General features: G+C 34.0%; 1 protein-coding gene and 1 non-coding gene across 2 annotated transcripts; both read right to left on the bottom strand.

Annotated features, from left to right (window-relative positions):
- Positions 1-144: 144 nt before the first annotated feature.
- Positions 145-27,800, bottom strand: LOC130641401 (leucine-rich PPR motif-containing protein, mitochondrial-like). Its single transcript, XM_057448188.1, has 32 exons — positions 27,429-27,800; positions 25,102-25,227; positions 24,354-24,478; positions 14,897-14,955; positions 14,379-14,468; positions 12,937-12,975; positions 12,678-12,765; positions 12,177-12,476; positions 11,196-11,307; positions 10,945-11,049; positions 10,509-10,566; positions 10,114-10,186; positions 9,338-9,425; positions 8,669-8,732; positions 8,504-8,531; positions 8,200-8,239; positions 7,678-7,772; positions 7,424-7,504; positions 7,281-7,346; positions 6,915-6,971; positions 6,681-6,791; positions 6,215-6,276; positions 5,821-5,901; positions 5,426-5,511; positions 5,258-5,347; positions 4,694-4,796; positions 3,916-4,049; positions 2,694-2,812; positions 1,535-1,621; positions 1,211-1,298; positions 560-707; positions 145-349 (listed from the first exon to the last, which is right to left on the bottom strand). The coding sequence occupies exons 1-31, from the start codon at positions 27,775-27,777 to the stop codon at positions 565-567; spliced, it is 3,147 nt and encodes a 1,048-aa protein (XP_057304171.1). The 5' UTR covers positions 27,778-27,800; the 3' UTR covers positions 145-349; positions 560-564.
- LOC130642433 (small Cajal body-specific RNA 8) lies at positions 11,855-11,980 on the bottom strand. Its single transcript, XR_008982570.1, has one exon. It is a non-coding gene; the product is annotated as a small Cajal body-specific RNA 8 (non-coding RNA).

Raw genomic sequence — 27,800 nt, 5'->3', positions numbered from 1 at the left:
TCGGGAAACGTGTATTGTGTTTTTTTTTTGTTTTTTTTCGCGATTTAAACTACCCCAAATCTTCTTTCACAAACATCAAATTTCGTGAAATGGACCAAAAACGCAAAAGTCGCGAAATCTTCCCTAAAAAATTAGTATTAAAAATTACGACGAGATGTATTATTAAAAACTGTTTGTTGGTGTACAAAAAATATATTCATGAAACTGAAACTCTAACTGATGCTTTTTAAATTTACAAGCAGTTCTTGTGGACGAATCTTTTAAGTCATATGCGGTGTTCCCACGTGATGTAAAATTTCCTGCATGGTACAGACTCGCGTGTCCCAACGTTATACTTCCATTTCGAATACTGAAAATAAAAAAAAACATTTGTAAACCTGTTTGTTTTTTAATCGTAATAAGTATAAGTATCCTAAAAATAAAAACACATGTATTCACAAAAGCTGATATATTTAAAAAGTGGTTTTCTTAGTAGAAAAACTTTTAGTAATTAATAAAACGCCAAAATAGTCAAAAGGAATTCTAAGAAATTTTCCTATTGAAAAATGACAATTTCAACCTGAGCTATCGAGGCAATGGAAAATCTTTAATCCCTCTGCTTTCAATTATTGATTCCAGCATGGTCATGAATTTTTCTGTCGGTGCCGACCCCTCGTCAATCCGCTCTTGATACAGTCGTCGAATTCCGTCGACGTCATCTCTGCGATCTAAACGACAAAAATAGCACAAAATATGAGAGAATCTAAACAGCCGTTCTTTTTTATATTATAAATCCACTAGTCGTTAGCCTGTGGAAAAATCCACGGGTTCATCCGTTGGAGCTAAGCTACCATTTCGCGTGACAGACAGACGGACAGATGTATACGGGCATTATAATATAGATGAATCACGAATGAGCTAACTTATTGACTTATGTTGGTCAATGCGGTTCTTGTTTCACCATTGATCGCATTCCACGGTCCTTGTAAGAAAGCGTACTTAAATTTTGCAAAAACAGACAAATAGTACAGTTCTTTTAAATTATTAACATCATTCACTCAAGTCAGAAAACTGATTTTAAGTACAACAACAGGCGATAAAATTTCACCAGAAGTATTAAAATAAAAAAAATACAACGAACCTAGCCATAATTAAAATTTTAAAAGCCGTTAACAAAAAAATCCTGCAATGTAAAATCACCATACAAAAAATTACACAAGGATGAACTTACTTAAGGCTAACAAATAAAATGTATCCAGTGATTGATAATGAAGTCCGTTTACTTTTAGAAACTTCATGATATTTTCTATATATTCAACCTAACAAAGAAATAATGAAAGATACAGGATGGGAACAAAAATACCCAAATAGTTGCTTATTATAACTTGGTATCCAAATATGATGGGCAAACTTTTTATTACGTCACATTTCCGAACAGGGAAAACAGTTTTCTAGCGTATGCCATGCGAGCAGAAAGAAAAAAATGATACCACATCGAAATACAGAAACACCAAATCTAAGCCAGAATTTCTGCATGGTATGTGTGACCACTTACATCCCCTTCAAGTGAAGCAGTTTTTGCAACCTTGCGATATGGGTTTAGTTCAATTTCCACAGGTTCATCTGATCCATCGCCTGTTGTCTAAACGTGGTAGAAAAAATTGTCAAAATGGACATTGTAAGTTACGTATTAGTTTGTATTGTCTATTAGTTCATATTGTCTTTAATATTCTGGAAAAAACTAAGACTTTTGTCAAAATATTGTCATACCGTAATGATCCAAACAAGCGCCCTGGGCGCTTGTTAAATTTTTAGATATTTTACATGGGCGCTTAATCAAGGAAGAGCTTAAAAATGCTGGGCGCTTATAAATTTTCCTAATTTTGTTCAAATTAAAGACAACGGTAATTTTCAATTTTGTTTTTTTTTTCTGAAAATAAAAGTGAAAAAAAGATGTAACAAAAGAAAGTTTAGTCCTTCTAGGGTTTTTTAGAAAGGTTTGTAGAGGAAGTTTCCCTATTTATGTAATATAGAAAAGATGTTCAAAACATAAAATATGTTTTTTTATTCTCAATATAAGAAAGTAACATTTTCAAATAAGCGACCAGTTTCTCAAGGTAGTTTTCGATTAAGCGCCCCCTTTTATCAGGTGAGCGCTTATTCGAGGGGGCGCTTAATAAGTGTTGCACGCTTATTGAACTTTGAGGAAATTACCCGGGGGCTTATTCCAGGGGGCGTTTAAAAAATGCTGGGCGCTTAATCGGATCTTTACGGTACTTTAAAGTTGGATGATTTTTTTTGACGTTGACAAATTCTTAAGAAGTTGAACACATAGAAGGTTTCAGTATAAAGATCGCTTTCCTTTCGTGAACGCATTTTTTCCGCAGCGTACAGCGTTCAGTATCTGAGCATGTGCATTAGAACTTATTTCTAACCGCAACGCTTGTAATGTGGAAGCTTCAGAAGTTGAGACGAGTCGACATGCAAGCGAGCGATTGCAGGCGAGTCAAGTTTTTTAACAACCAATAAAAATCAAGCATATTGAACGCCGACAGTTAAACACTGGGAGAAGCGTCCATGAAAGCATTCTTTTAAGTCCGACATATATATTACTGCTACTTTTTACATTCAGACGTTTGACACTAAGAAAGATTAGATTTTTTTGTTCAAAAAAAGCTCTGATAGAGAATACTCAACCTCACTAGTAAACTTACTGGTAATAACTTTGACGCTTCCTCGATGTCACCAGCTTTTACGTACACCAAACTCAGTGCATGATCTAATCGTTTGGGTGGTACTTTCGTCAGATGGTGCTCTTTAATCAAGTCAATCACTACAAGAAAAGGTACGGAGCATCAAGAGGTTGCCAACGTAGAAGTAAGGTCAAATTCAACACACCGAACGTGTTTCTGTGAATACACACTGATGTCTTATGTGTATCCAGGGCAAAAAATGAGCAATTTTTGATCACGTTTAAGTTTTTTGGAAGACAAGGCTGGATTTATGCTCAGGGTATGCTAATTAATTTACTCGTTTTTATTTAGTAAATTTCTTATTTTGTTAATGGGTTTCATCTTGACCACGCAACATGAGCAAATACAAGAACTAGGTACTACATTTTAGCTTTATTATATTTTTACTTACATTATTACATTGGAGTTAATAGGCTCGCTTTTGTATATTTATTAGCACGGCCTTTAACCTAACCTTCATGGCGTGAATTACTTTTTTGAAAATCCACTAAAAAAACGTCAAAGGTGGACTGAAAACAATGCATACGTATTTAAAAATCTAAGGGATAATATATGCTTACAAATATCAAAATGTCACCCTCTATAGAGCTATGTTTATATATGTTAGTGGTGAAGAAATTGAACAAAGAACTTTGTATGAATATATAGTTACATTTAAACACTGGAAATTATGTAATCACACCAGAAAGGTTTTTTGTTGAATTTTCTTTCGATTTGTGGCGCCGTAGATTAGTGGTTATAGCTCTCGTACTCTGTGCGGGAGACCGGGGTTCGATTCCTCTTGACGGCGATTCAACATGGGCGAGTGAATGTTACCATAGCCCCGGGTTAACCCAAGCCATGTGAGGGAAATTGGGAAGATGGCACACTGTGTGGGCCGTTGGATGTTGCCGGGAGTTGTCTAGTAGAGCGCGGGCTCTAATTGGGTCTGCGTAGCTCAAAATGAGCATTAAATACTCTAGGACTCTCCATCTACGCCATGGCCCCTCCTGGAAATAATAGACAGGGTAAATCCCTCGATATTTGTGAGGCTAGCCATGTAAAATATGCACATCTATCCATCTATCTGGGTCTGCGTGTTTAAGATTTGCTTAAGGAGTTTATTTACATTCCAGAGAAAGTTTATTCCGCATAGGAAAAACATAGAACATTGTGAAATTTCATAACTAATTAATAATAATACCTTTTTTGACGTTTTCTGTATTTCCAGTGGGCACAAGATGTCGTAACACTATCATGAATATATCAACACGAAGAAGATTTTTACCACTGGCTATATTTTCTTTTATAATGTCAATACACTTTTCCGGCTGTTTCCTATAAAATAAATTAGACATGAGTTAAAATCAGAAAACAGTTGTAGCAGATTCATTTCAGTATTGACAGACGTTGGACAAAAAATTCCATATACAAATAACTTATGAATGATTTTCTAAAATATACTTGCTAAAATTATACCCACTTCAAAATAACCAAAATGCCAGCTTTATTTTCATGTTTCGTAACATGATTACAAGATGGCGTTAGTAAAATTTACTTTACAGGGTAGCTAAAAGGGATTTTCCTTAAATTAATTGTTCAAGAGCACCAAAATTAGTTTTTAAAAAAGTAGGAACAACTACAACAAAAACGACATTTTGCTACACAGTTTATTAGAAAGTTTAATACCAAACCCAGGAAAAGGAACTTCCTTCATAATTCCACAAGTCAAGTTTTAAAACTTTCGTAAGACTTTCGTAAACGAAAATTGAAAGGTACCAAAGGACTAAACGCATCGAAGAATTTATTTTTGCAAAAACCTAACACACTTTCTCAGTTCCGCAAAATCCAGTATTGACCTTTCTTAATACTTTAATATTTTTGTAGTTCACTTTCTTATAAAAACCTTCTTACACAGTACATATAATGTACGCGACTAAACATAATCATTCTGCATAATAGACAGAAAAGGTATCACTTACGCCGCCAAAAAAGTACGGATACGATGTAGATAGGTAAACACGTTCGGTTGAAAGTCATTCTCAATCATTTCTTTGTACAAAGACTCCACTCTTTCAGTATCCCCTGAAAGAAAGAAAAAATTAAGAGCTGCCGTTTATAGTATTATATAGTCCCTAGCAACGTGGTAGGTTGACCTTCTACGACGGTGATTATGTAAAAGTTTCACTTTACTTGAAGTGAAATAAAATCTTAAAACGAAGTGAATTACTTTACTTTTACAAGGCTTCACTTTGCCTGAAGTGAAGAAAATGTTTGAGTCGCAGCCTAGTTTTAGAATTACATGTTAACTGCACATGCGCAGTAGTACACCCTTCACCATGATTTCATTAGTATGCACAAGGCTTTTACACCTCCAGTAAAATTTCAATTCTATCTGAAAAAACGAAGGGGGAAGCCAAACTAAAGTAAGCTGATGTGATTTTAATAAACCTCGGGTAAAATCAGAATTCCATGTAAGCGCAGGTTTATCACATAGAAATATTCCTCGAGAGAGTCTGTCTGAGAAATCCTTTAATCATCAGTACCTGTGATTTCACACATGCGCATCATTTCATTGTACTGCAGAGAAGAGAGGAGGGATTCTTCTTTCATTTGGTTGAACAGATTTTCAGCAGCTAAACACATCAACACAACAGTATGACAGTCAACTTGATTCATATCATAGAAATGTTAAGATCACAATGCAACAATACCTTCAAAATCTTTACTTGCCACGTAGGCTCTCATAAATGAATTCTTTACACTTTTTCTTAGTTGCTCTTTTCCTTCACCATATTCTCTAAAAAACATTGTGAGTCATGGGCAAATGTGTAAAAAGAATTCCCTGCATATAGGCTGCTGTTAAAAAAATCCCAGTTTGGAAGACGGAAAGCATATAAATGCTAGAGGTGTTGCAATTCACCGTAAAGCTCGATCGTAAATGGTGAGCATAACAAACAGTATGTGTACACATACCATTTGTTATGCTCACCACAAATAGAAAACTTGCCTTTATATTTACAAAATACTGACATTCTTAATAATGATAGACAGATGGTAGTCATGACATCAAAATATTAGTCTTGATGAATTTTCATAATATACATACTCAATCACTTTTTTGGCACCTTCAACATCACTTCGCAGCAAGTAACTTTTTATGACTTGAGTAATAGTGCCAGGACTTGGCCTAAAAATAATACAATGCTAAAGGTCACTCTTTCAAATATACATTAATCATTAATCCTTTCCTGTAGTAATGCTCTATAATGTTACCCAGAACATTTTTTGTTACCAGTAACAAGATATCAAATCAAACGTTTGTTAAAATGCTGTGTTGCGACTCTCAGAAACATCTTTGATGCAAATATTTGACATACACATAATCAAAATGCAGTAGTTTGGACAAAAAGCTTGTTGTATTAAGATGTTAGCAGCTGAATAGATATATGTAGCAACACGATAAAATGTCCAGACGATTGTAACAATACTGGATAATTTACCTGTAATTTTTCTCTTGCATTTCCTCAAATAGTTGTATAACCTTTAACCCGTTCTCCGAATCCTGAAAGAAAAATAGAAAAATTGGATAAGCACACACGCAAATCATTTTAGGAAACTTACTTTACAAATTTAGTTCTAAAGACTCCTCAAAATAGATAGAGTAGGCTATTACACCTATTCAGGTGTGTTCCAATGCTTAATTGAACCGTTTGAGCTGATCAGAAGTTACACTTAAAGATTAGTGCTATTAAGTAAAGGTAACAAGCTGTTTTTGTTAATTCTTGTCTCATCGTAACCGACAGGCAAATTTTTGAAAAGAAACTTAGCTTTTTAGTTGCCATTTAAGACATAACTTAGTCCTTGATATACACTTTGACCCTTGTAATAATATATAATGTTTTCATGGAACGTAACCCCCTGTCTGAAGAATAACAGGTTAAGAGGTTGACAAACAATATGGCTTACCCGAGCCTGAATGTATGTTGGAATGATTTTAAAGTTTTCTGAATCTCTTCCATAGGCTGTGATCAAATACTCATAAAGTTCGTGTTTGCGGTCAGGAAAATCAGAAGACTCCTATGGTTCGAAACAAATATAAGACCTTAAAAATCAAACAGTAGGTTTATACTTTTTTAGTGTAACGGATCTGAAAAGAAAAATTGAAAAAAAAAGAAGAAAGTTAAAGATAATTTTGCCGACCTGTACTTTGTCAAAACAAAACTGAGCCGCCATGCTGTTTCCAACTGTAGCTGCCATCTAAAAATTAGAATTGACATATGTTATATGCAAATAAAATTTAGAAATATATTCTAAAATTGTCAAGAACACACTACCACTACTTAGTAGTAGGGGATTCAGGTTTTACTCAATCCAGTGAGAAACTATAACAGTTTAAATCAATTATCCGCCAAAGAGTACCGTTTAAAACTTAAACATGTTTGATCCAATGTAAACTTTATTTTTTGTGCAGAGAGAACTTCCAATGACTATGTATGGGAACAATTATTAATCATAAATTACTATTATTTCATAGGAAGTAATTTCAGATGTAACATCTTGTTTTACCTTTAACATTTGATAGTACTGGTGCACATCTGGGTCAATGCCGTGCTCTTTCATTAATCGCACAAACTAAAAGAATGACATAGTAAGATAATAACAATTCATTGGAGCGCACTGCTGAACAACAATAAAATCTTAAGTCTTACCATAAAAAATTGATCTGACATTCCATTACCATGCAAGGATTTTAACATTTTTGTGTACGAATGAGATGAGATGGGTACATCCTTCAAAAACAAAATAAAATCATTATGTATTTCTTAACATCTGTTTCAGTTTGTGATAATTAATTGTGGTAAGACAAAATAACTAATGTTGCATTGATTTGAATTTCTTGCTAATAACTTAGTGCTAATTTTGATTTGCTAAAGACCAAAATAGCCCATGGAAAGTTTCTTACATTTTCCATCAACAACTTCAAGAATTGTAATGCTTCATCTGTTTTGGGTTCTTTATGAACTACCAAGCCAGTCATTACTTCATCAATTAGCACAGCTAAAAATTGAAACAAGAGTAAGTAATAAAGAGGATCTGATACTGAATATTTGCTGGATTAATTTTCAGGTTCATTCAAAACTGGGACTCATAATATGTACCTGTGGTAATTGCAAAATCCCCCATCAAACAAATATTTTTGTAAATGAGCGATTTTCAGAAAAAACTTCTGCAAGAAATAAAGAAACGAAATTTATGTTCTTATTTTGAGAAATTTATTGTGAATTCGGAGCAAAATATTTTTTTGCTGGTCTTTTTTTTAATATTGATGAAATTCACAATAATTATTGTAAATCAGCACTAATTATTTCTCTAAAGTATTCCACACACTAGCTTTAGGTAAGAAATTGTTAAAAGTCCGCCTGAGATCCCTAAGTAAAATTGTCACAACTGAATGTCACACAAAGATAGACAGATTATAGCTTACTTATATCTGTCATTCCTCGCTGGTGCAAAACTTTGATTATCTAAACAGAAAACAATTTGACAGTTTTGGTCAATGTGCTATGACTGTTCTAAATTTAACTAAAGCCAAGTTCACACTAAAACGCTGTTTTTTGTGACATGCATTTCTTTGTTCACATTAAATTTTAAAATAACTGTGTTATATTTTTGTATCCAGTAAAACAACATGTAAATTTAAATAAATGACAAAGAAACATGCTGATATGAGCATGCTGCAATGAAACACGCTTATATGAGCATGCTGCAATGAAAAATGCTGTCGTTACCTTAGAAGCATCAGTTGGGTTAAAATCCCTAAAAGTAAAAATAAACTAAATAATAGAAGTAATGATACAGAAAAATTTGTGCTAATTGTGACTTTTGGAGTCACAATTGGCACAAGTCTTTTCCCTCCTTATTTTCATCATTTAAAATTTGTTAGCTATTCCTACCCAGTTAAAGCTTCTTTTAGCGATTTCATAGATTTAAATAAGTCTGCTGGCGATGCATTGTCAACTACAGAAAAAGAAAAATACATTTACACAATCAGATTCTAACAAAACCTAACCATCGACAAGTTACTGCAAATATCTTAAACTAACTATATATCCATTGTTTTATCAGTGATGTAACCAATTGGAATTGTGCTAAATGTCTAAGCTTAAAAAGTGTAATCTCAAGTTTAAAGTGTTTTATATTGACTGCAATAGTGACCTCACAAAGTATGGATACATCACTGTTTATGTTCCATTGCCCAATGCTTTCATTGATAGATGTATAATAAATGACTTGGTTTAAATTTCTCCCACATTAAGTGCTTATTGCATAAATTTTAATAAATCTGCATTGAAGTGCACATTATATGTAAAAAAAAGTTACAATGCAATATATGTATGTTTAACAAGACAAAGTACAGAGCTAGTAACTAATATTATCAAAAAACATTTTGAAAAAGTAAATGCGCAATGATTGACAGGCTTATCTGTAGGTGGAAAACATGGTTAGCTTGTTAAATTAAAATGCAACTCAAATCCCTTGATCAAGCAAACATTTCCAGATACCAAAATACAGTTTTTTTGTTCTATTTGAAAGTTGATAAATAAACACAAATTAACACAAACCTATATCGCCGATTTTACTCAGCTCCACATGGTCCTCTTTTAACATTGATGAAACAATGTGAAATGGTAATATTATTTTCTCGTTCTCCTAAAAGAAAATGTTTCTCCATGAATATTACTTTATCAAGAGGTAACATGACTGACCTTCCACTCTTTAGAAAAACAATTCATTGTGACTGCAGTTTGAGGCTTGAAGAGAAAATAACAATACCATATTAAACTTGGATTGGACATAATGCAGTAGCAATCATCTGTAAATTATTAAAAACTTTAGCAAAATTTCTTACTCGTATTATGCCTTTCAATTAAGTTTTTTATATATACTTAGTTTCTCCAATACAAAAGTTTATTCTTTAATATTCTTTTGTTAATTTATAGAAGACATGTGCTTCCTGCAAATGAAATAACTATAATCATGTACAAAAATAGAAAAGTCAACCTGATTTGCCAGGATGGCTATCATATGCATTTTTTAAAAGATGATTTGCAAAAGTCAAGGCGTAATAAAAAGAGATCCTGGTAAGGTGCTTGTTTCTCGTGTGATAGCAAGTTGTGTTTCGTGAGAGGAGGTCTTGCCTCAAGTCATAGCCCCTTTAGTCAACTACAAAGTGTTTCTTAGTGCAACATTTGAAATAAAACTCCACCAGTAATTTTTTTTGTAACTTTTTTAAGGTGGAGAACAGTATTACAAGTATCCTTTGTGTTGTCACTTGTTTTCAGTTTCTGGATAATTAAATGAGGATTAATTTTAATTGCTAGCTTTTTCAACATCCTACCTTAATGAGACTAATAAATGTTTTGTACTCCTCGCTTTCCATGTCATCTATGGCGGGCTGAATATTTTTATAACTAAAAGAATTATAATATTTTGCAATATATACCTAATATTAAAGGCTTAAAAAGTAAGTAAATCAGGCAACACATATGAAATTCTTTATTCATATCCATCTGTTCGCAGTTAATAAATAATTACTGAATGTCAGATCAGTTAAAATCTTTACGTTACATTGCAGTACATTAAAACATTTTATCAATAAACAAAAAGATTATTTTTTGTCTAATTTAACATGGCCGCACAGACAGTATCGTAACTAATTACTAAATTAATCCACAACAAGTTTATTGTTTAAATTCATCAAAGTTTTAACATCAAATATTAAATTTAACTTACCAGTAGTAGTCTAATTTCAACCCTTTTTCAGTGACAAAGTTGAATACTTTGACGATACCTAAAAATGTAATATTGAGAAATTTCTGGTAACCACTTTTATTTTTATTGACAAAAGAGAAAAGTAACATAACTTTCTCTCGACATTCAACAGTTGCTGAGAAAACCGATAGCTTTCCCTTATCAATCTAATTCCAGATACAAACATTTTATAGAATAGGCAAAAGGTGGCGGCAAGTTTGTTAGTTTTACAGAATGCTTTACCACAACAATTACATGTCACATTATCTTCATTGTTGCCAAGACATTTTATATTCTTTTTTAATTTCAAGGACAACTGTTTTTTCCCTCTAACTACCTGCTCCCACCAAATTTTGTATCATATAGACATACTTTTTAGGAACAAAAAGTTTCTTTAAAATATTTTTTATACACATACCATGTACATCCTTTTTATCAGCATAGTATTTCAAGATTGGATGGAATATTTGTATTTTAACTGATTTATCAGCCATAATTCTTTCCAAGACACCAATAGCAGTTTCTAAATAAATTTCAGCTTCAGTGATTTGATTGTAAACTAAACGAACTGCAAGAAGGGACACCAAGTAAAATCAAATGTTATTAACAGTTAAGAAAGCAACAAAAGTAGGAGATCAGATAATACTTCAAACAGTATCTTCTGCATACCTGGCTCATCCTTGGATAGAAAGAAATTCACAACTGAATACAATCTTGAGATCATTGATATTGAAAATCGTCTCCCAAACAATTCTATCACCTTGGTATACTCCGATAAATCCTTAAAAAATGTTTAAGTTTTAAAAAATAAACAAAACTGACCATAATGTTAAAGTATTTCAAGATGGTAGATGGACGTTAGCGAGTGATCTTATTATTACCCTCAAAGAATGGAGGACAGAAAACAACCATACTTTCTAATTAGTTTTAATGATGTAAATATTTGCTCTGAATCATGCATTTGTTATTACTAAAGCAAAATGGCAAAAGAGAGTGTGTTTAGTCAACTGCTGCCCAGTCAAAAAATGATAAAAGTAAAGTTATTTTTACTCAAAAACCACTTTCTGTAAAGATTTTTAAAGTATCATAGAGGAAAGACTTGCTAGATTTTTAGAAAAAATTGCTTTAAAGTAGGAGACAGCTGGGCCAAAAACTGCGTTTTATTAACAAAAGATATACATAGGATATAAGGGAACAACAACCCTAAATTTAACTTCTAAAAAAATTGAATAAATTTAAATAACAATGATAAATATAATGGTAGGTGAAGTCTTGCACAACCAGAAAGTGACCAAATACACAACTTGCAAAGGTAGGCTTTATAACATAAATATTCACTCCGTATCTGTCCATTGTTATTACTTAACTGCAATGGTCATCAGAGAGTGTGTTTATTCTAGGAAGTGCAAATGGCAACAAAAAAAGCTCTGTTTTTGTTTTGTATCTCACTTCCAATTTATTTGTATCTCAAACATAAAACATAAAATCACAATAAATTAATGACAACAGAAGCCTCACCAACACTATCTCAAGGTCAACAAATAACAGGCATTAACCATGTAAATAAGGTTTTTCACAGCACACTAAAACCTTTGCTTTGAATTCATTAAACAACTAAAAAGACAATAATACTTGCTACAATGAACTCACTTTTTCGGAAAATCTTAACATGCTGAAAATTCTTGTTTGAAGGTAGCGGTAGTAAGTTTCTTGTTTCGTCAATTGTTTGGTAGAGCACAACAGTAAAGTTAAAGCACTGTCATAGTCGCCTCTCGTCACACATTTTTGCACTAATGGAATTATGTCTTCATTCATGAACTCCATAGATTCTATACGTTCCCACACTTGCGGGATTAACTCATGATGTCCACCATGAGAAAGATGATCGATAAGGTTTGTGTATATATCAGCTGTTGGATACAATCTTTTATCAATCATCTCCAAGATGGCCTTATGAAAAAAAAAGAAAACAGTATAAAGATTTATTTTTAGATGTATGCATATATAGCAGCAATTACAAGAAGCAGTGTTAAACTTCTCTAATCTATACATATTTTTGATGCACAGTAACCTTTTTGGTTCCCTGGTACAAAAGCGTGAGAGGTTTAACCATTTTCCAAAACTTAATTATTATTTTTAATCCTTATTTACCTTATTTACACTTTCTAGATCTCCTCTTTCAGCGTGAGCATTTATAAGATGACCATATGTTGTATGTCTTGGTCGAATCCCACTCTCCCTGTAAAATTAAGTTATCAGTCTTTAAATCCAAAAGCAAAATCCAAACGCAGCAGAACAATGTAGCTCTGATGCACTTGACACAATAACAAAATCACAATTTAACAGGTGAGTTAAAAAAACTTGCATTTTCTAACATAGTAGTAACTGAATTTAAAGGTAAAAAGCTAACCTCATTGAACGCAGGATTTCCTCAACTCCTTCCATATCCCTACACAAAGCAGAATTTTTTAAACAGGTAACAGGCAACACAGGATTCGTTAGTGGACACATTCAGGGGCAGGGGTGATGTTTTTCCTGATGACTTTTCCCTATGATTGCAACAAGTTCTTAAATATATTTTCATAAATATTGGTTTTACAAAAATCTTCAATTTTGGAGTAAAATAAAACTTTTGAAATGCACTACAGCTTGTGTGCAGAGAAATTTTTACTGGCATTCTTATTTTTTACATTTCACCTTTTTTTTCTACAAAAGTGAGGACTGACAACACAGAGATAAATGTCCTCAAACACAACTGTTTGTTTTTAACATAGTAATATCAGTTGATACTTTTGTGAAGTTTACTAAATTTGGGAAATGAACAGTGTGTTGTAATACCTGTGTTCTGCCTGTCCCCATAGAGTAAATAATTGCTCACAATAGACCCACTAGGCAGGATACATGTACGAAGGACGGAATCAGAGGACCTACAAACCTGTGGATATTTTCTAGGTCATGTAAAACTATTGCAAATAATTTTTGAAGGCTTTTATTTTTGTTGTGCAACTACAGTATAAGAGAAGCACAGGGACCAGTCACAAATTCCATCTCATAATATAGGCGTATTGAAACGAATTAAATCATCTTATATAAGAAAAAAATTAAATAATTTTGATACCAGAAATTGTTTTTAAATTTGTCCCAAGAAAGAAATGTAATTTAATTGTGAGATGATTTAGGACAAATCTAACTGTGTAACTAAAAATAATTTTATATGACCATGTTTTTATTCAAGTTTTACAATGTTCTTTTTTTGATGATTTTAAACACAGGACATCAATGTTAAACACATAAACACATTTTTAGTTTTTTCAAATGAAGTATAAAAACTGCTTTGCTTCATACGGCCATGTGATAGCCATTATACTACAAAATACAACAATTTTTAATTTTGCTTCCAACCATTTTTCTTGTTTCTAAGGTCTTTTTCTTGTTATTTCAGAATGAAATACAGCAATTTTTAATCTTCATAGGGTCATTTTCTCAACAATTTTTAAGCTTTTAATACACATTTCTTTTAAGACGCTGTTTTTTTACTTGACTTGGCCAGCCATTTTGCATTTTTCAACAGTCACAGTGACTGCCAGGTATAAAATAATTCATTTTTCTAAGTGCTGAACTTTTGAGGATTCTGCAGTTATAATTAACATTTATGACACAAAAACCCTACAACACAACTTGGTCATTTTTAATATGACTGCTTTGTAACGATTTTGCATCAGCAAAAACAAGTTACCTTGTCTTTTAGCCTTTATCCTCTGAGGGGTATTACTAGTATTACTGGTATTTTAATTCACAATGTTTGGGAATTGCAACAATATAATGCACTGTCAAGTGATGTTTCATACGCACCCCTTTTTTGCAAAAGCTTTGACCAACCAAGCATATATATGTTCCGTCATTCTTGCATCATTATTATTCATCATAAATTCAACAATCTTCCTGTAAAAACAATTATAGAATACTTCAAAGGCCAATAAGAAAACACTTTAACCTCTGATAACAATGTTATTATTTTTTTATTACAATTAGCTGAAATAGCGAGGCTTGTACCTCATTTGGTCCATACAATATCAACATAAATAAAAAAAGACAAAAATCCCCCTAGACTTGCTTTTATATTCATATAAAGGCCACGTTACGCTAGTATATCAAAGCATATTTTTAACTGTAACAACACATATATATATATATAGTAGTTTTCAAGTTTTAAGTATCCACTGGTCATTTTGTCAAACGTTAAAATTATGATCAGATAGTACTCCTGCTGTATTCTACCAGCATATAAAATTGTAACCCGTGGCAACTAAATTTTTCTACTCTTCCTTCTGATACACATAATATTCCAAAAGATAATGTAATAGACTTACATGGCTCCTGCTGGGTCTCCTCTGATTGCATATGCTTGAATGAGTAATGAGAATGTTGTCTAAAAATAGAAAATAAACATACCCTATCCCAGGAAATTAACAATCAAAAAATTAACATGGTGGAAATTAAACGCCTATAAAACTTATAAAACAGAATTGAATTCACGCCATTTAGCTGAAAAATGACGCAAATCAGAAAATAAGTTTATCTTTATTTTAAGACTAAGTTTGTTCACCACAAGTTTCTCTTATTTTCTTTAAAATGTTTACATCACATGCCCATCGGCCTGCTTAATCACATTAGGTAAGTTAACCGCATCAAAACCATACTAAATTTTCTTTTGCGTTAATCAAACAGAAGTAAAACGATGTATGCGTGTGTGAGCTTTCTAATGTGATTGTTAGGAGAATTAAATTTCTAAACTTCGATTACAGGTTTTTAAATTAAGTATTCACTTTTTAACATCCCTGGTAATATTTTGAAATAAGGTATAACTTTTTCTTTTCTTTCGAAAAAATTTTACAAAACACAAATTTATTTAATTGCATATACCGGAAAGTTTAAATGCTAATAATTTTAGACACCCTGTCCAAAAATTTATGCAGTAACAGAATAATTTTAAATTACTACACAGAATTTGCACATAAATTATTTTTCCATCTTTTAATTGTAGAACTTGCTTAAACAAGATTTTAACAAAGCAGTTAAAACTAAAAAATGGCAATAATAATTAATACAAACGGACATGGTGGTTTGCAACACATCATTCAGTAAGAGACAGAGTAGGCTGATAACATATGAGTCAGGTGGTTGTAAGACACAGATAGATTACTTTTTGGTTAGAAAGTCAGACAAGAAAGTGGTGAAGGACGTGAAAGTTATATCGGGGGAAGAGTGTGTTTCCCAGCATAGGTTGCTGGTTTGTGATATTATCTTGAAGAGTGTCAGAGAAGCCAAGGGAAAGTACAGGCCCCGTCGAAAAGTCTGGAAGCTGAAGGAAGAGATTGTAGCAAGACAATTTAGTGCAAAAGTTCAGCAGTTAGCCTACAATAGTCAATGTGATAGTGACAATGTTAAAAGTACTTGGACTACTTTGAAGAATTGTCTTCTAGAAGCTTCTGATGATACCTGTGGGTGGACGAAAGGACCAGCTAGACATAGACAGACCTGGTGGTGGAATAATGAGGTTGACCAGTGTATAAAGGAAAAGAGGAAACTTTGGAAAGAGTGGAAGTCAGGTGGTAGTAAAACTATTTACTTAGAAGCTAAGCGTCGGGCTCGTACAGCAGTGTATAAGGCAAAATCAGAAGCAGAGAGAAACAGATTTGCAGATGTGTTAAGAAGGGAAGACCAGCGCAATGAGGTATTCAAGATAGCAAAGCAAATGAAGAAGACTAATCAAGATATTGTAGGTGAGAAGTGTATACGTAATGATGAAGGTGTTTTGGCTAGCACAGAGGAGGAGAAAAGGGTAGCTTGGAAGAATCATTATCAGAGGTTGCTTAACACTGAGTTTGATTGGGACGAGGATGATTTGTCTGATGATGATGTCGTAGAAGGGCCAGCCATGCAGATCAAGACAGAATGGGTAGTGGAGGCTATTAGGAAAATGAAGATTGGCAAGGCTGCAGGAGTATCAGGTATTGTAGCAGAGATGGTAAAAGCATCTGGATATATTGGAGTTGAGCTTATTACAAGTCTTGCTAACCAGATTATAAAGGATGGTGCTATTCCGAGTGAGTGGCAGTCGAGTGTAATAGTGAATTGTTTCAAGGGCAAGGGTGATGCATTAGAAAGGGGAAACTATAGAGGTTTGAAGTTGGTTGATCAAGTAATGAAAGTTATTGAAAGAGTGATTGATAAGTTACTTAGAGAAAGAATTGATATAGATAAGATGCAATTTGGTTTTGTTCCAGGGCGTGGCACTACAGATGCAATATTTTTACTCAGACAGCTTCAGGAAAAGTATTTAGGAAAGAGAAAGAATCTCTATTTTGCCTTTGTAGATTTAGAGAAAGCTTTTGATAGAGTGCCACGTAAAGTTATTTGGTGGGCTATGAGAAAATTAGGTGTGGATGAGTGGCTAGTTACGATGGTTCAGTCTATGTACAGCAATGCTAGAAGTCGTGTCAGGATTAACGATTCACTTAGTGATGAATTTAGTGTAAATGTTGGTGTACATCAGGGTTCTGTACTTAGTCCTTTGTTGTTTATTCTAGTCTTAGAAGCGCTGTCGATGGAGTTCAGAACAGGTTGCCCATGGGAGTTATTGTATGCAGATGATTTGGTTCTCATAGCAGAGTCGATGGAAGAATTAGTTGAAAAGTTTGAGAAGTGGAAGAAAGGACTAGAAGAGAAAGGGCTGAAGGTAAACACAGCAAAGTCTAAAGTCATGATAAGTAGCATTGCAGCCAAGTGTGACCTTGTAGTTGGAAAGTGGCCTTGTGGAGTTTGCAGGAAAGGGGTTGGTAGTAACTCAATTTTTTGTCAGACTTGCAAGCATTGGGTACATAAGAAGTGCAGTAGTATTAGTGGAAGGTTAAGAGCTGGCATACAGTTTGTATGCAAGCGTTGCAAAGGTGAGATTATAGAGAATGAAGTATTTCCAGCTTTAATGATGTACAACAGTGGCTCGTTAGAGATAGTTAAGAACTTCTGTTACTTAGGTGATATGTTGGGCAGTGAAGGGGGTGTTGGAAGAAGTGTTACTTGCAGGATAGGTTCTGCTTGGAAAAAGTTTAGAGAGTTACTTCCTTTATTGACTAGCAGAGTCCTGTCAATTGAGGTAAAAGGTAGGTTGTATGAGGCCTGTGTAAGAAGTGTTATGTTGTACGGTAGTGAGACATGGGCAGTGAAGCAGGAAGATCTTGACCGTTTAGAAAGGAATGATATGAGAATGGTTAGGTGGATGTGTAATGCCAGTCTGAGAGACAGAAAGAGTTCAGATGAGCTAAGAAGCAGGCTAAGTCTCTGTAGAATTAAAGATGTTATCCAGATAAGAAGATTGAATTGGCTGGGGCACTTGGAAAGAATGGAGGAGGATAATTGGGTAAGAAAGTGTAGAGACTTGATAGTTCCTGGGGCAAAGCCCAGAGGCAGACCGAGAAAGACTTGGCAGGAGGTTATAAGGACAGACTTGATAGAGAGGAAGTTGAGTTTAGATCTAACACAGTCTAGATCAGATTGGAAGAGGGTCATTAATATACCCCGTCCAACCCATGCTAGCATGGAAAACGGACGTTAAGCCGAGAATGATGATGATGACAAACAAATACCAATAAAGATCCAATTTTCCATTTTTTAAATATGCATAGGACACACAAGGAGCAGTAATGTTTTTTAAAAAAATGCTGTTGGTCATTTTGACTAAAATGCATGAAGAATTTCTGAAATATCATAAATCGATTGCATTACATGCCACTTTTACAAGCAGTAATGTATCCAGGGAAATTCTGACACAGGTATACTGGTATTTTAGAAATTTTACACTGGATAAAATAAAAGAAGACAGTCCTGCGAATCATTGATGTATATACAGTATGAACACATTCTTGATAAGCCGTCATTAAAGATAAAAACAAAATCCACTTTTATATAAGTGGAAACAAATATTTTGTTCTTTTTCAAACTTTTTATAAAGACAAAGATTTTGAAGGACAAAGAAAACTGTTGTTTGAGACAGAAAATGTGTTCAAAAAAACAAAAAACTTGAAAGCACTGAAGTTAATGTTTGTAGTTTTTCTTGTAGAAAGTGTTGATCTTCTATCTAGGCGATTACTAATAAGAATCACTTGGTGGTGGGTTTTTAATTGTGTTGAACCAGTATCATTGGTAATTCGTTGTGTTTAGTCAGAGTGGTGTTCAATAGTGTTGAGTTGAATCAATCACACTAATTTAGCGTTGCGTTATACACAGAAAGAACTATTGCGAAGATAACCTACAGGTTAGTCTTATATATATATTCCTATTTAACAATGGTAGCAGAGAAATAAAAGTGAAATGTCAAAAAGTTGGGTCCCCCCACCATCATTGGACAAAGAGACGAGTTACAAAGATTGGAAAAAAGAAGTGCAAATATGGCAAGCACTGACAGAATTAAAGGCAGAAAAACAAGGGCCAGCTATATTCATGGGCTTAAGAGGGAAAGCTAAAGAATCAGTTCTAGAATTAGACATTAAACAGATAAGTGCAGCAACTGGAGTAAAAGCTATTACTAACAGATTGGACAAAATATATTTAAAAGATGAGAATCAAACTGCTTACCTAGCTTATGAAACCTTTGAAAAATTTAAGCGACCGCCTGAGATGAGTATGAATGACTATCTTATAGAGTTTGAACGGTTATACCATAACATCCAAGGACATAATATGGTACTTCCTGATGGAGTGTTGGCATATAGAGTTCTACAAAGTGCCAACCTTACACCAGAGCAGCAACAGTTAGCAAGAGCAACTTTAAATGAACTACGGTATGATGCAATGGTACGGCAGTTAAAGAAAATATTTGGGGATACGGTGGCCTCATTAGGAACAAATACTGAAGTAAAGATAGAACCAGTTCTTCAGGCAAGTGCAGATACAATTGAGCAAAATTACTTCACTCAAAGAGGGGGATATCAACGCTCAAGGTTTAGAAGAGGAAGACCTGCAACTGCTTCAAATCAGAGATATGCAGGAAGAAAAACCAGACCCAACAATAGAAGAATGAATCCATCCAATCAATCTGGAAGTCCATCAAGATGCAATATTTGCCAATCTATATATCAGTGGGCTTCAAACTGTCCACACTCTTATGAGAACCAGGAACCTGAGGATGTTAGAAAAGATGACAGTCATTCTAAGGTTACGTTTTTTGCAAAAATCAGAGAAGATGAAATGCAGTCTCTGGTCGGCGAAACTCTGTCATGTGCAGTTTTAGACTGTGGTTGCACAAAGACCGTTTGTGGTAATACTTGGTATCAATGTTTTATTGATAATCTTGAAAATGATAGATTGCCCGAAGAGCATCCCAGCCAAATAAGATTTAAATTTGGAGATAGTGAAGCAGTTTGTTCTATGAAAAGAGTGTTCTTACCTGTAATTATTGGCTCAAAAAAAGTTTATCTGGAGACAGAAATTGTCCCAAACGAAATTCCTTTGTTACTGAGTCAAGCTTCCATGAAAAAAGCAGAGGCAGTTTTAGATTTTATCAACGATTCGGTTACAATGTTTGGAGAACACCATCCTTTAAAATTTACCACTACAGGTCATTATTGCATACCTTTGAACAACAACATAATAGAGATGGATGGAAAGAAACATGACCACTTGTTACCCCAGGTTGCCTTTGTTTGTGCAAGTACAAAATCAAGAAAAAGTAAGATTATCAAACTTCATCGTCAATTTTGCCATCCAAGTGCTGAAAAATTAAAATCTCTCATCAAAGCATCTAATTCCTTCTTAAATGACCAAAGTAAAGTTATGAAAGTCATCGATGAAGTATCAAACTCTTGTGAAGTGTGCATCAAATACAGAAAAAACCAAGACCGCGCCCTATTGTTGGCTTACCAATGTCATCAGAATTTAACCAGTGTGTGGCTCTAGATCTTGTGCAACTTTCGCAATCATTATGGTTTATCCATATCATAGATGTTTTTACCAGATTTTCATCAGCAAAATTGACAAAGACGAAAGACAAAGATGTAATAACAGATATTATCTTTGAAATTTGGTTAGCCCGATTTGGTCAACCAAGGAAGTTTCTAGCTGATAATGGTGGAGAATTTGTTAACAAAGTGTATGAAGAAATGTGTGAGCAGTTTAACATAGAGTTTTCAACAACTGCAGCTGAAAGTCCTTGGTCAAATGGACTATGTGAACGACACAATGGTATGATTAAGAAAATGCTGAAAAAATTATTGAAGACACAAAATGTACACACAATCGGGCACTATTCTGGGCTATAAGTGCAAAGAATTCTTTATCAAACAACAAGGGATTCTCACCAAATCAACTTGTTTATGGTAAAAATCACGACTATCCCTGCATCCTCACTGATCATTTGCCAGCTATGAATGACACAGTTTCAAGCAAAACCGTGGCCCATAACCTTGCTGTAATGCATGCATCACGAAGAGCCTTTATAGCAGCAGAGTCTTCTGAGCGTATATGAAGAGCATTGAGACATAATGTTCAGTGTTACAATGATGAGCAATATATCAATAGAGATAGAGTTTTTTATAGGAGAAAAGACAGTGAAAAATGGCATGGACCAGGCACTGTAATTGGACAGGAGAATAAGCAAGTCCTTGTAAAACATGGTGGAAGTTATGTTAGAGTACACATGTGTCGCTTGCAGAAGTTGGACCAAGTTTTGCATTCACAAAAACCTTTACAAGACACGGAAAGGAGTACTGAAGTGACAACTACACAAGTGAACAATTGCATTCCGCTTGAACGCGATGATGTTTTTGGTGAATATGTTGGTGCAGATGATTTTGACAGTAACAATACAGAAGAACCAGAAAATGAGAAAACAACAAATTTACAAACAACAAAAGAAACAACATCAGACGGTGCCTCAATGAATGAAACAACAACACACAAGATATCAACAAATGAAATCACAACCAATCAAAATGTTAGCAATTCGTCAACAGTCCAAGGAATACCAAAGTTGAAGACAAAAATCATTTACAAGCTAACTCCCGACAGTGAATGGACAAGGGGATTAGTCCACAGCAGAGCAGGAAAAGTGAGCAGAAAAGGAAAAGAAGGCAGACAGTATGGTAGCTGTTTAAATGTCCAAAATGAAGACACAGGTGAAATAAATTGGTTAGATTTCAAAAGATGTGTGAGTGACTGGCAACCTGTTGTTGAGACAAACGAAACTGAAGAAGTACTATTATCGACTCAAGCAACTGCTACAGATGAGGTCCTAAATGCAAAGTATGAAGAATTAGCCAATTGGGAAGACAACAAAGTTTTCCCCACCATAGAAGATAAGGGTCAATCTCCAATATCCACAAGATGGGTGGTCACAACAAAGAATATAGAGGGATACAAAACAGTTAAAGCTCGTTTGGTCATAAGAGGTTTTGAAGAAGAAGAGGTCAAAAATCTGACTAAGGACTCCCCAACTTTTTCAAAAGAAAGTCTTCGCATTGTACTTACGATGCTAGCAACCTATGAATGGGAATGTCACACCTTAGATGTCAAGACGGCATTTCTTCAAGGCAACCAGATTGACAGAGAGGTTATCATAAAGCCCCCAAAGGAAGCAAATACAACAGGTGTGTTCTGGAAACTAAATAAAGTTGTATACGGCCTTGCTGATGCTTCAAGAGCTTGGTATCTACGTGTGAAGGAAGAGCTAATCGGCTTGGGGTTGAGAATGTCTTTATTTGATGAAGCATTATTTTATTGGATTCAAGATGACTGCTGCCAAGGACTGACTGTAATACATGTTGATGATTTTCTATGGGGAGGATCCCATGATTTTCAAGTGAAGGTCATTTCGGCTATCAGAGAAACTTTTCTCATTGGATCTGAAGATTACTCCAATTTCAAATATGTTGGTGTCAATATACAACAATCTAATGGTTCAATTAACTATGACCAAAAGAACTATGTGGCAGGTATGGAACTGGTCAAGATTCAAAACACAACAGACAGACATCGTCAACTATCACATGAAGAACAATCAAACTTCCGATGTATATGTGGGCAACTAAACTGGATGTCATCGCAATCAAGGCCTGACATTTCATTTGATGTGTGCCAGCTAAGCACAAAACTAAACTGTGCAGTAGTTGATGATGTCATGAGAGCCAATAAAGTGGTAAAGAAGTTGAAATTGAATCCCAACATTTCCTTGAAATTTTGGAAACTTAAGCTTCCATTACAACTGATCTTATATTCTGATGCTTCATTTGGGAACCTTCAAGATGGCAGCTCTCAAAGTGGAATTTTTATTTTCCTGAAAGGTGTTGAGAATCTTATGGCACCTATCACATGGCAGTCTAAAAAGATTAAGAGAGTTGCGCGTAGCACTCTTGCTGCTGAGACACTAGCTCTTGTTAATGGTATTGATACATGCATATGGGTGAAAAATGTGATAAATGAAGTGTTGAATACTAATCTAGAAGGCATCTTATGTCATACAGATAACAAATCATTGTTTGAAGCTGCCCATTCAACAAAATCTTTGGAAGACAAACGGTTAAGGGTTGATATGGCTTCCCTTAGACAGAGTATCAATCAGAAAGAGATTGAATTGAAGTGGATTTCTACCAAACATCAGTTAGCAGACATGTTAACAAAACAAGGAGCAAATAGCACACTCTTAATGAATGTGCTACAGAGGGGTCATGAAGAATAATAGTGACCAATTAAATGTTGAGTTATGAAAATTTGAATTTTTTTTGAAGTTTTTATCTTTTAGAATTTTTATGTTTAAATTCCACACAAGTAATCACACGAAGAAAGAGAGATACATGTAGTGATGACTTAACCAAGACTAGTACAGTAGAGGGTTTTGGTGAAAAGCCAGTTTTGCCCCTAGAGCACTGTACTAAGCGAGTAGGAGTCGCTATAAATTCCTTTCAACATTCGAATAACCAACTGAACGCCAAACAGAAAGAAAATAGAGGGAGATTGTTGATCTTCTATCTAGGCGATTACTAATAAGAATCACTTGGTGGTGGGGTTTTAATTGTGTTGAACCAGTATCATTGGTAATTGTGTTTAGTCAGAGTGGTGTTCAATAGTGTTGAGTTGAATCAATCACACTAATTTAGCGTTGCATTATACACAGAAAGAACTATTGCGAAGATAACCTACAGGTTAGTCTTATATATATATTCCTATTTAACAGAAAGGTACGCACATTGCCAACTCTAAGACAAATGCTAAATACCAGTATACAAGTATCCAATGTTGTACTTTGCTTGAGAATTTCTTACATTCAAAAAACTGAGATGAACATAACTGCATCTTTTTAGTTTGAGATACTGTATATATGATGATTCTAGAATAGTTGTGCAAAAAAAAAATTGTGGATTGAACTTGCCAAATATTTATAGCAGCAGAAAATATCTCACTTTAAGCTATTGTCTAGTTTAGTGCTTGCATGTTTTAGATTAGAGCCGTATATGTCTTAGGGAATTTGACATGCTAAGGTTGGTCAACCATAAAAGTTTATTCCAGTAAAAAACAAGCATTTTAAGTATGTCAGTTAAAAAAATTAAAAAAATTTTTTACCCTCCTATTTAAACACACCAATAATTTGTAATTGTCACAATAACAGTGATGTGTTTAAAATCACAAACCGTAGAGAAGTTTATTCCAGCAAAATATACAAAACTCTATTTTCCACAAAAGCATATTCTCGTTTTATTCTTTTTCCTTTTTAATTAAATTTTTATTCAAATTCAAATTTGGTTCTACTTAATTAGAGACAAAATACTTCAACATTACTTTATTTGGTTCAGCAGAAGACTTCTCCCATACGTTGCGTAAAAATTCTAATGGTACAAAATCGTGGTTGTTTTCAACATACACAGATAATAAAGTATTCCACAGTCCTGTTTGTAATGGAACTCCTAAAATGTAATAGAAAACATTATGTACAATCTTATAAATTAAAGACAGACAAGAAAGGCAATAGTAAAGTACTTTTTTGTTTAGCATTACTACCACAGAAATAGAAAGTCAAAATAATAAATAATTTTTAGAAAGAAGGGTTAAAAAACACTAGCATGCACACAAGGTGCAAGGAACAACGAATCCAATTTACTACATCTTAGGAATCACAGTGAGTATTGTATTACTTATACTTTCATATTTAAAGCAAAATGAATGGGGAAATATAGTATCCTTAAATGTACGACTTCCTAACATTTAAATTTTTTAGCAGCATCTATTTTAGCACAGAATAAGTAAATAATGCTCTGAACTCAATTGTATTTATTTAACTTAAAAAAAACAAATTATAACCATGGTCAAACAGTGAAACTTTGCACAACAGTGAATAAGAATAATTTTACTATCTTGTGATTCTAAACCCTTTTGTAAGTCAGTAAGTAGTAAAACAGTTACGATGTTTTAGTTTTTATAACATAAATGAAAATTGCAACTATTGGCTTATTTAATTGTTCTACACTTTTTACCTCTCCCAGATACAGAAAAGCTTTTAGGCCTAGTACGTCTTAAAAAGACCTCTTACCATTTTCTTCAAGCTTTTTCCAGACATAATTCACTAGCTCATTTCTAGATGCATCAGTTTCGCCAACCATTCGAGGTCCACAAGATTTTAAAAAGGCAAATGCTTGTGCAGTAGTCAATACTTCCCCTAAAAGCAATGCAATAAATATTTTAATTTTGCGAAGGCAGTAAAACGGAATTCCGAAGCATATGCAAAGTCTGTGTGCATTGCGCTGTAATCACAAATGATAAATTGATAATACCATTAAAATTATTTCTTTGTAAAAAAAATATATCCTTTACAACGTGGATTAATTTTTGCATGAATTATATTAACAATTTATTAATATTTAGATTTATTTATTAATATTTGTGACAGCATCATTTTAATTTTCTTTCTTAAGAAATGATGAACACAGTGTCCAGGCACTTGTCAAGTCCATTAAAGTGTTAACTCTCCTAGCCTTATGCCACTTAAACTAATTTAACTCTAGACAACTCAAAATCTATTTTTCAGTTGAATTTCACTTTAATTTCAGCTTCCCTAGTGAATTAACAAACTTTGTTTAAAGCTGTATCTGACACAATTGCAGAGTTGCCGCTCTTTTTAAAGTAAAATGTGTGGAGATTTGATGACTTTTGAGAATTTTTAACATTTTTGGGGAAGATAACAACATTTTCATATAATAAATTGAGAATTTTAAGAACATTTTAAAAGAGAATTAATGAAAAAACCTATGTATATGTTATAATTGACACATTCCTACATATCACAAAAACAACATGGCATTAAAAAAATTAAATATTTATATTTTTTGTGTCCAAATTTTGTCCCCCAAAATTGATAATAACATAACAGTCACCGCCATTATTGAACGAAAGTCATACATATTGGTTCATACATATTTTATTTATTTGTTATGTCACACAGTGTACATACAGTCCTGGACTTTTGAGGTGAGAGTTTCCCCCCCTGTGCATACGCACTCTACTGGAACAGCCTTTTCAATCAGGCACCAAAAACACTTTGGTCAGTAATCAAAGAAAAAAATTACTTAAAGTTCGGAATGTGAAGGAAAAACATGTGCGTTTAAAAATGAATTATTTTTAGATTGAATATGCTGCATTGCATATTAACACCTGTTGTTCTTTTTGAATGTTACTGGCTTTTTATGTTTCAAGATGAATTCATTAGGTTAGGGCATTATTAGGTTGTATATCGCAGAAGTCACCAGTGGCATGCTTCATAAATGCTTGTCACTGGCACAGCTAAACATGAAGCAAAACTGTACAGGAGACTCAATTGTTAGAGTCTTCGCAGAACATCTCTTCTTACAAAACCGAGGGCAGGGCAATTTTTTTGCCGCTACAACTACAATATCTTCGTATTTTGCGTTGGCAATTACGTCGGCAGTCCCGAATGCTGACGCTAATTCTAAGGGCTGATCAGTGATACGAAGTTTTAATACGAATTATATGAATTACGTACAGAAATTTTGAGACATTCCTTTAATAAAGATGCAAATACATTCAATTAATCAGTAGGCCTAACAGACAACCACACTTTTCATGTGTTATCACGCACCTCAAATTATAAAAACTGAATAATCATTCTCCTCAATTAAGGCAAGACGAGTAAAATTCATCACGCACTTACAACAATCGAGGAGAGTGAAGTATCACTCAGCTGCTAAATTCATATGACCAGGACTGACATAGCTCATACAAAACAGAATTTCCCAGATTTGACATGTGAAAACAGGTAAAGAAATAAAAACTTTTAGACTGTTTGATTTGCTTTGCTTTGACAAAATCACTTTCAGTACACTTCATTGCGCATAATCATTTGCATTGTTGTTTTCAAAACTAGCAGCACCTCTCTTCTTTCAAAATATTTTAATACAAAAGATAACACATGAAAAATTTCATAATAAAATCGAAAACAACAATAAAATAGCACCTTCCTTCTTCTCGACAAAATTTAAATGAGAACAATGAGCTCGCATCCGTTGCATTTCAGGCGCAATTCGGGTGGTTTCAAATGTCCTAGGCTTTTTCGGGCGGTTACAGACAAAAACCTTGGAAAAAACGAAAAAATACCCGCTCTGCAGCCCTCACATATACGGCGCTTTCAGCGAGTCGCCACCCTCTTCACAACAGGCCATTAAGCCTTGCATTCTAAAAGTCCTGCACATAACTTTTCCAAAAAACAATGACAGATATACTATAATAGTATCACAAGCGAAACCTCAGCTAATTGTAGATTATCATAGCTTAATTTGCAGTTATATCTGCCAGAGGGACTGCCTGTGCGCAAGCTAATACAACAATAAAAAAGCCTTGACTAACCTGATTCAAGTTTTTCATTAAAATGCTTTAAGAAAGCTGACTTAGTTTTAAACCTATTGTATTTTTGTATCTTTTGAGCATCGTCGCTTTCCTTCTTTTGATTTGATGTCAAATCTTTTTCAGTTGGTCGTTCAGCATTATTTTCCAGGCTTGGTGCTGCTGCAGCTGTCTCTAGTAATCTACAAAAACTAGAGCCTTGCGTTCGTTTAAGACTGCTACCTAGTGGTTTAAGGGATAATCCTATTCCATAACTATTGGAAATTGAGCGAGCAGCGTGGCGATATCTGCAAGCTATTGCTGTAGTTGGCGATAAAAAGGAGCGCACGTTCTTCACCAACACGAACGCCATTTTTAAAGTTCCATTAAGCCGAT

Source organism: Hydractinia symbiolongicarpus, chromosome 4 (assembly GCF_029227915.1).
Source record: "Hydractinia symbiolongicarpus strain clone_291-10 chromosome 4, HSymV2.1, whole genome shotgun sequence".
NCBI classification, from domain to species: Eukaryota; Metazoa; Cnidaria; class Hydrozoa; order Anthoathecata; family Hydractiniidae; genus Hydractinia; species Hydractinia symbiolongicarpus.
Note: the sequence above shows the minus strand (reverse complement) of the source record. Positions and strands in the feature narration are given on the sequence as shown.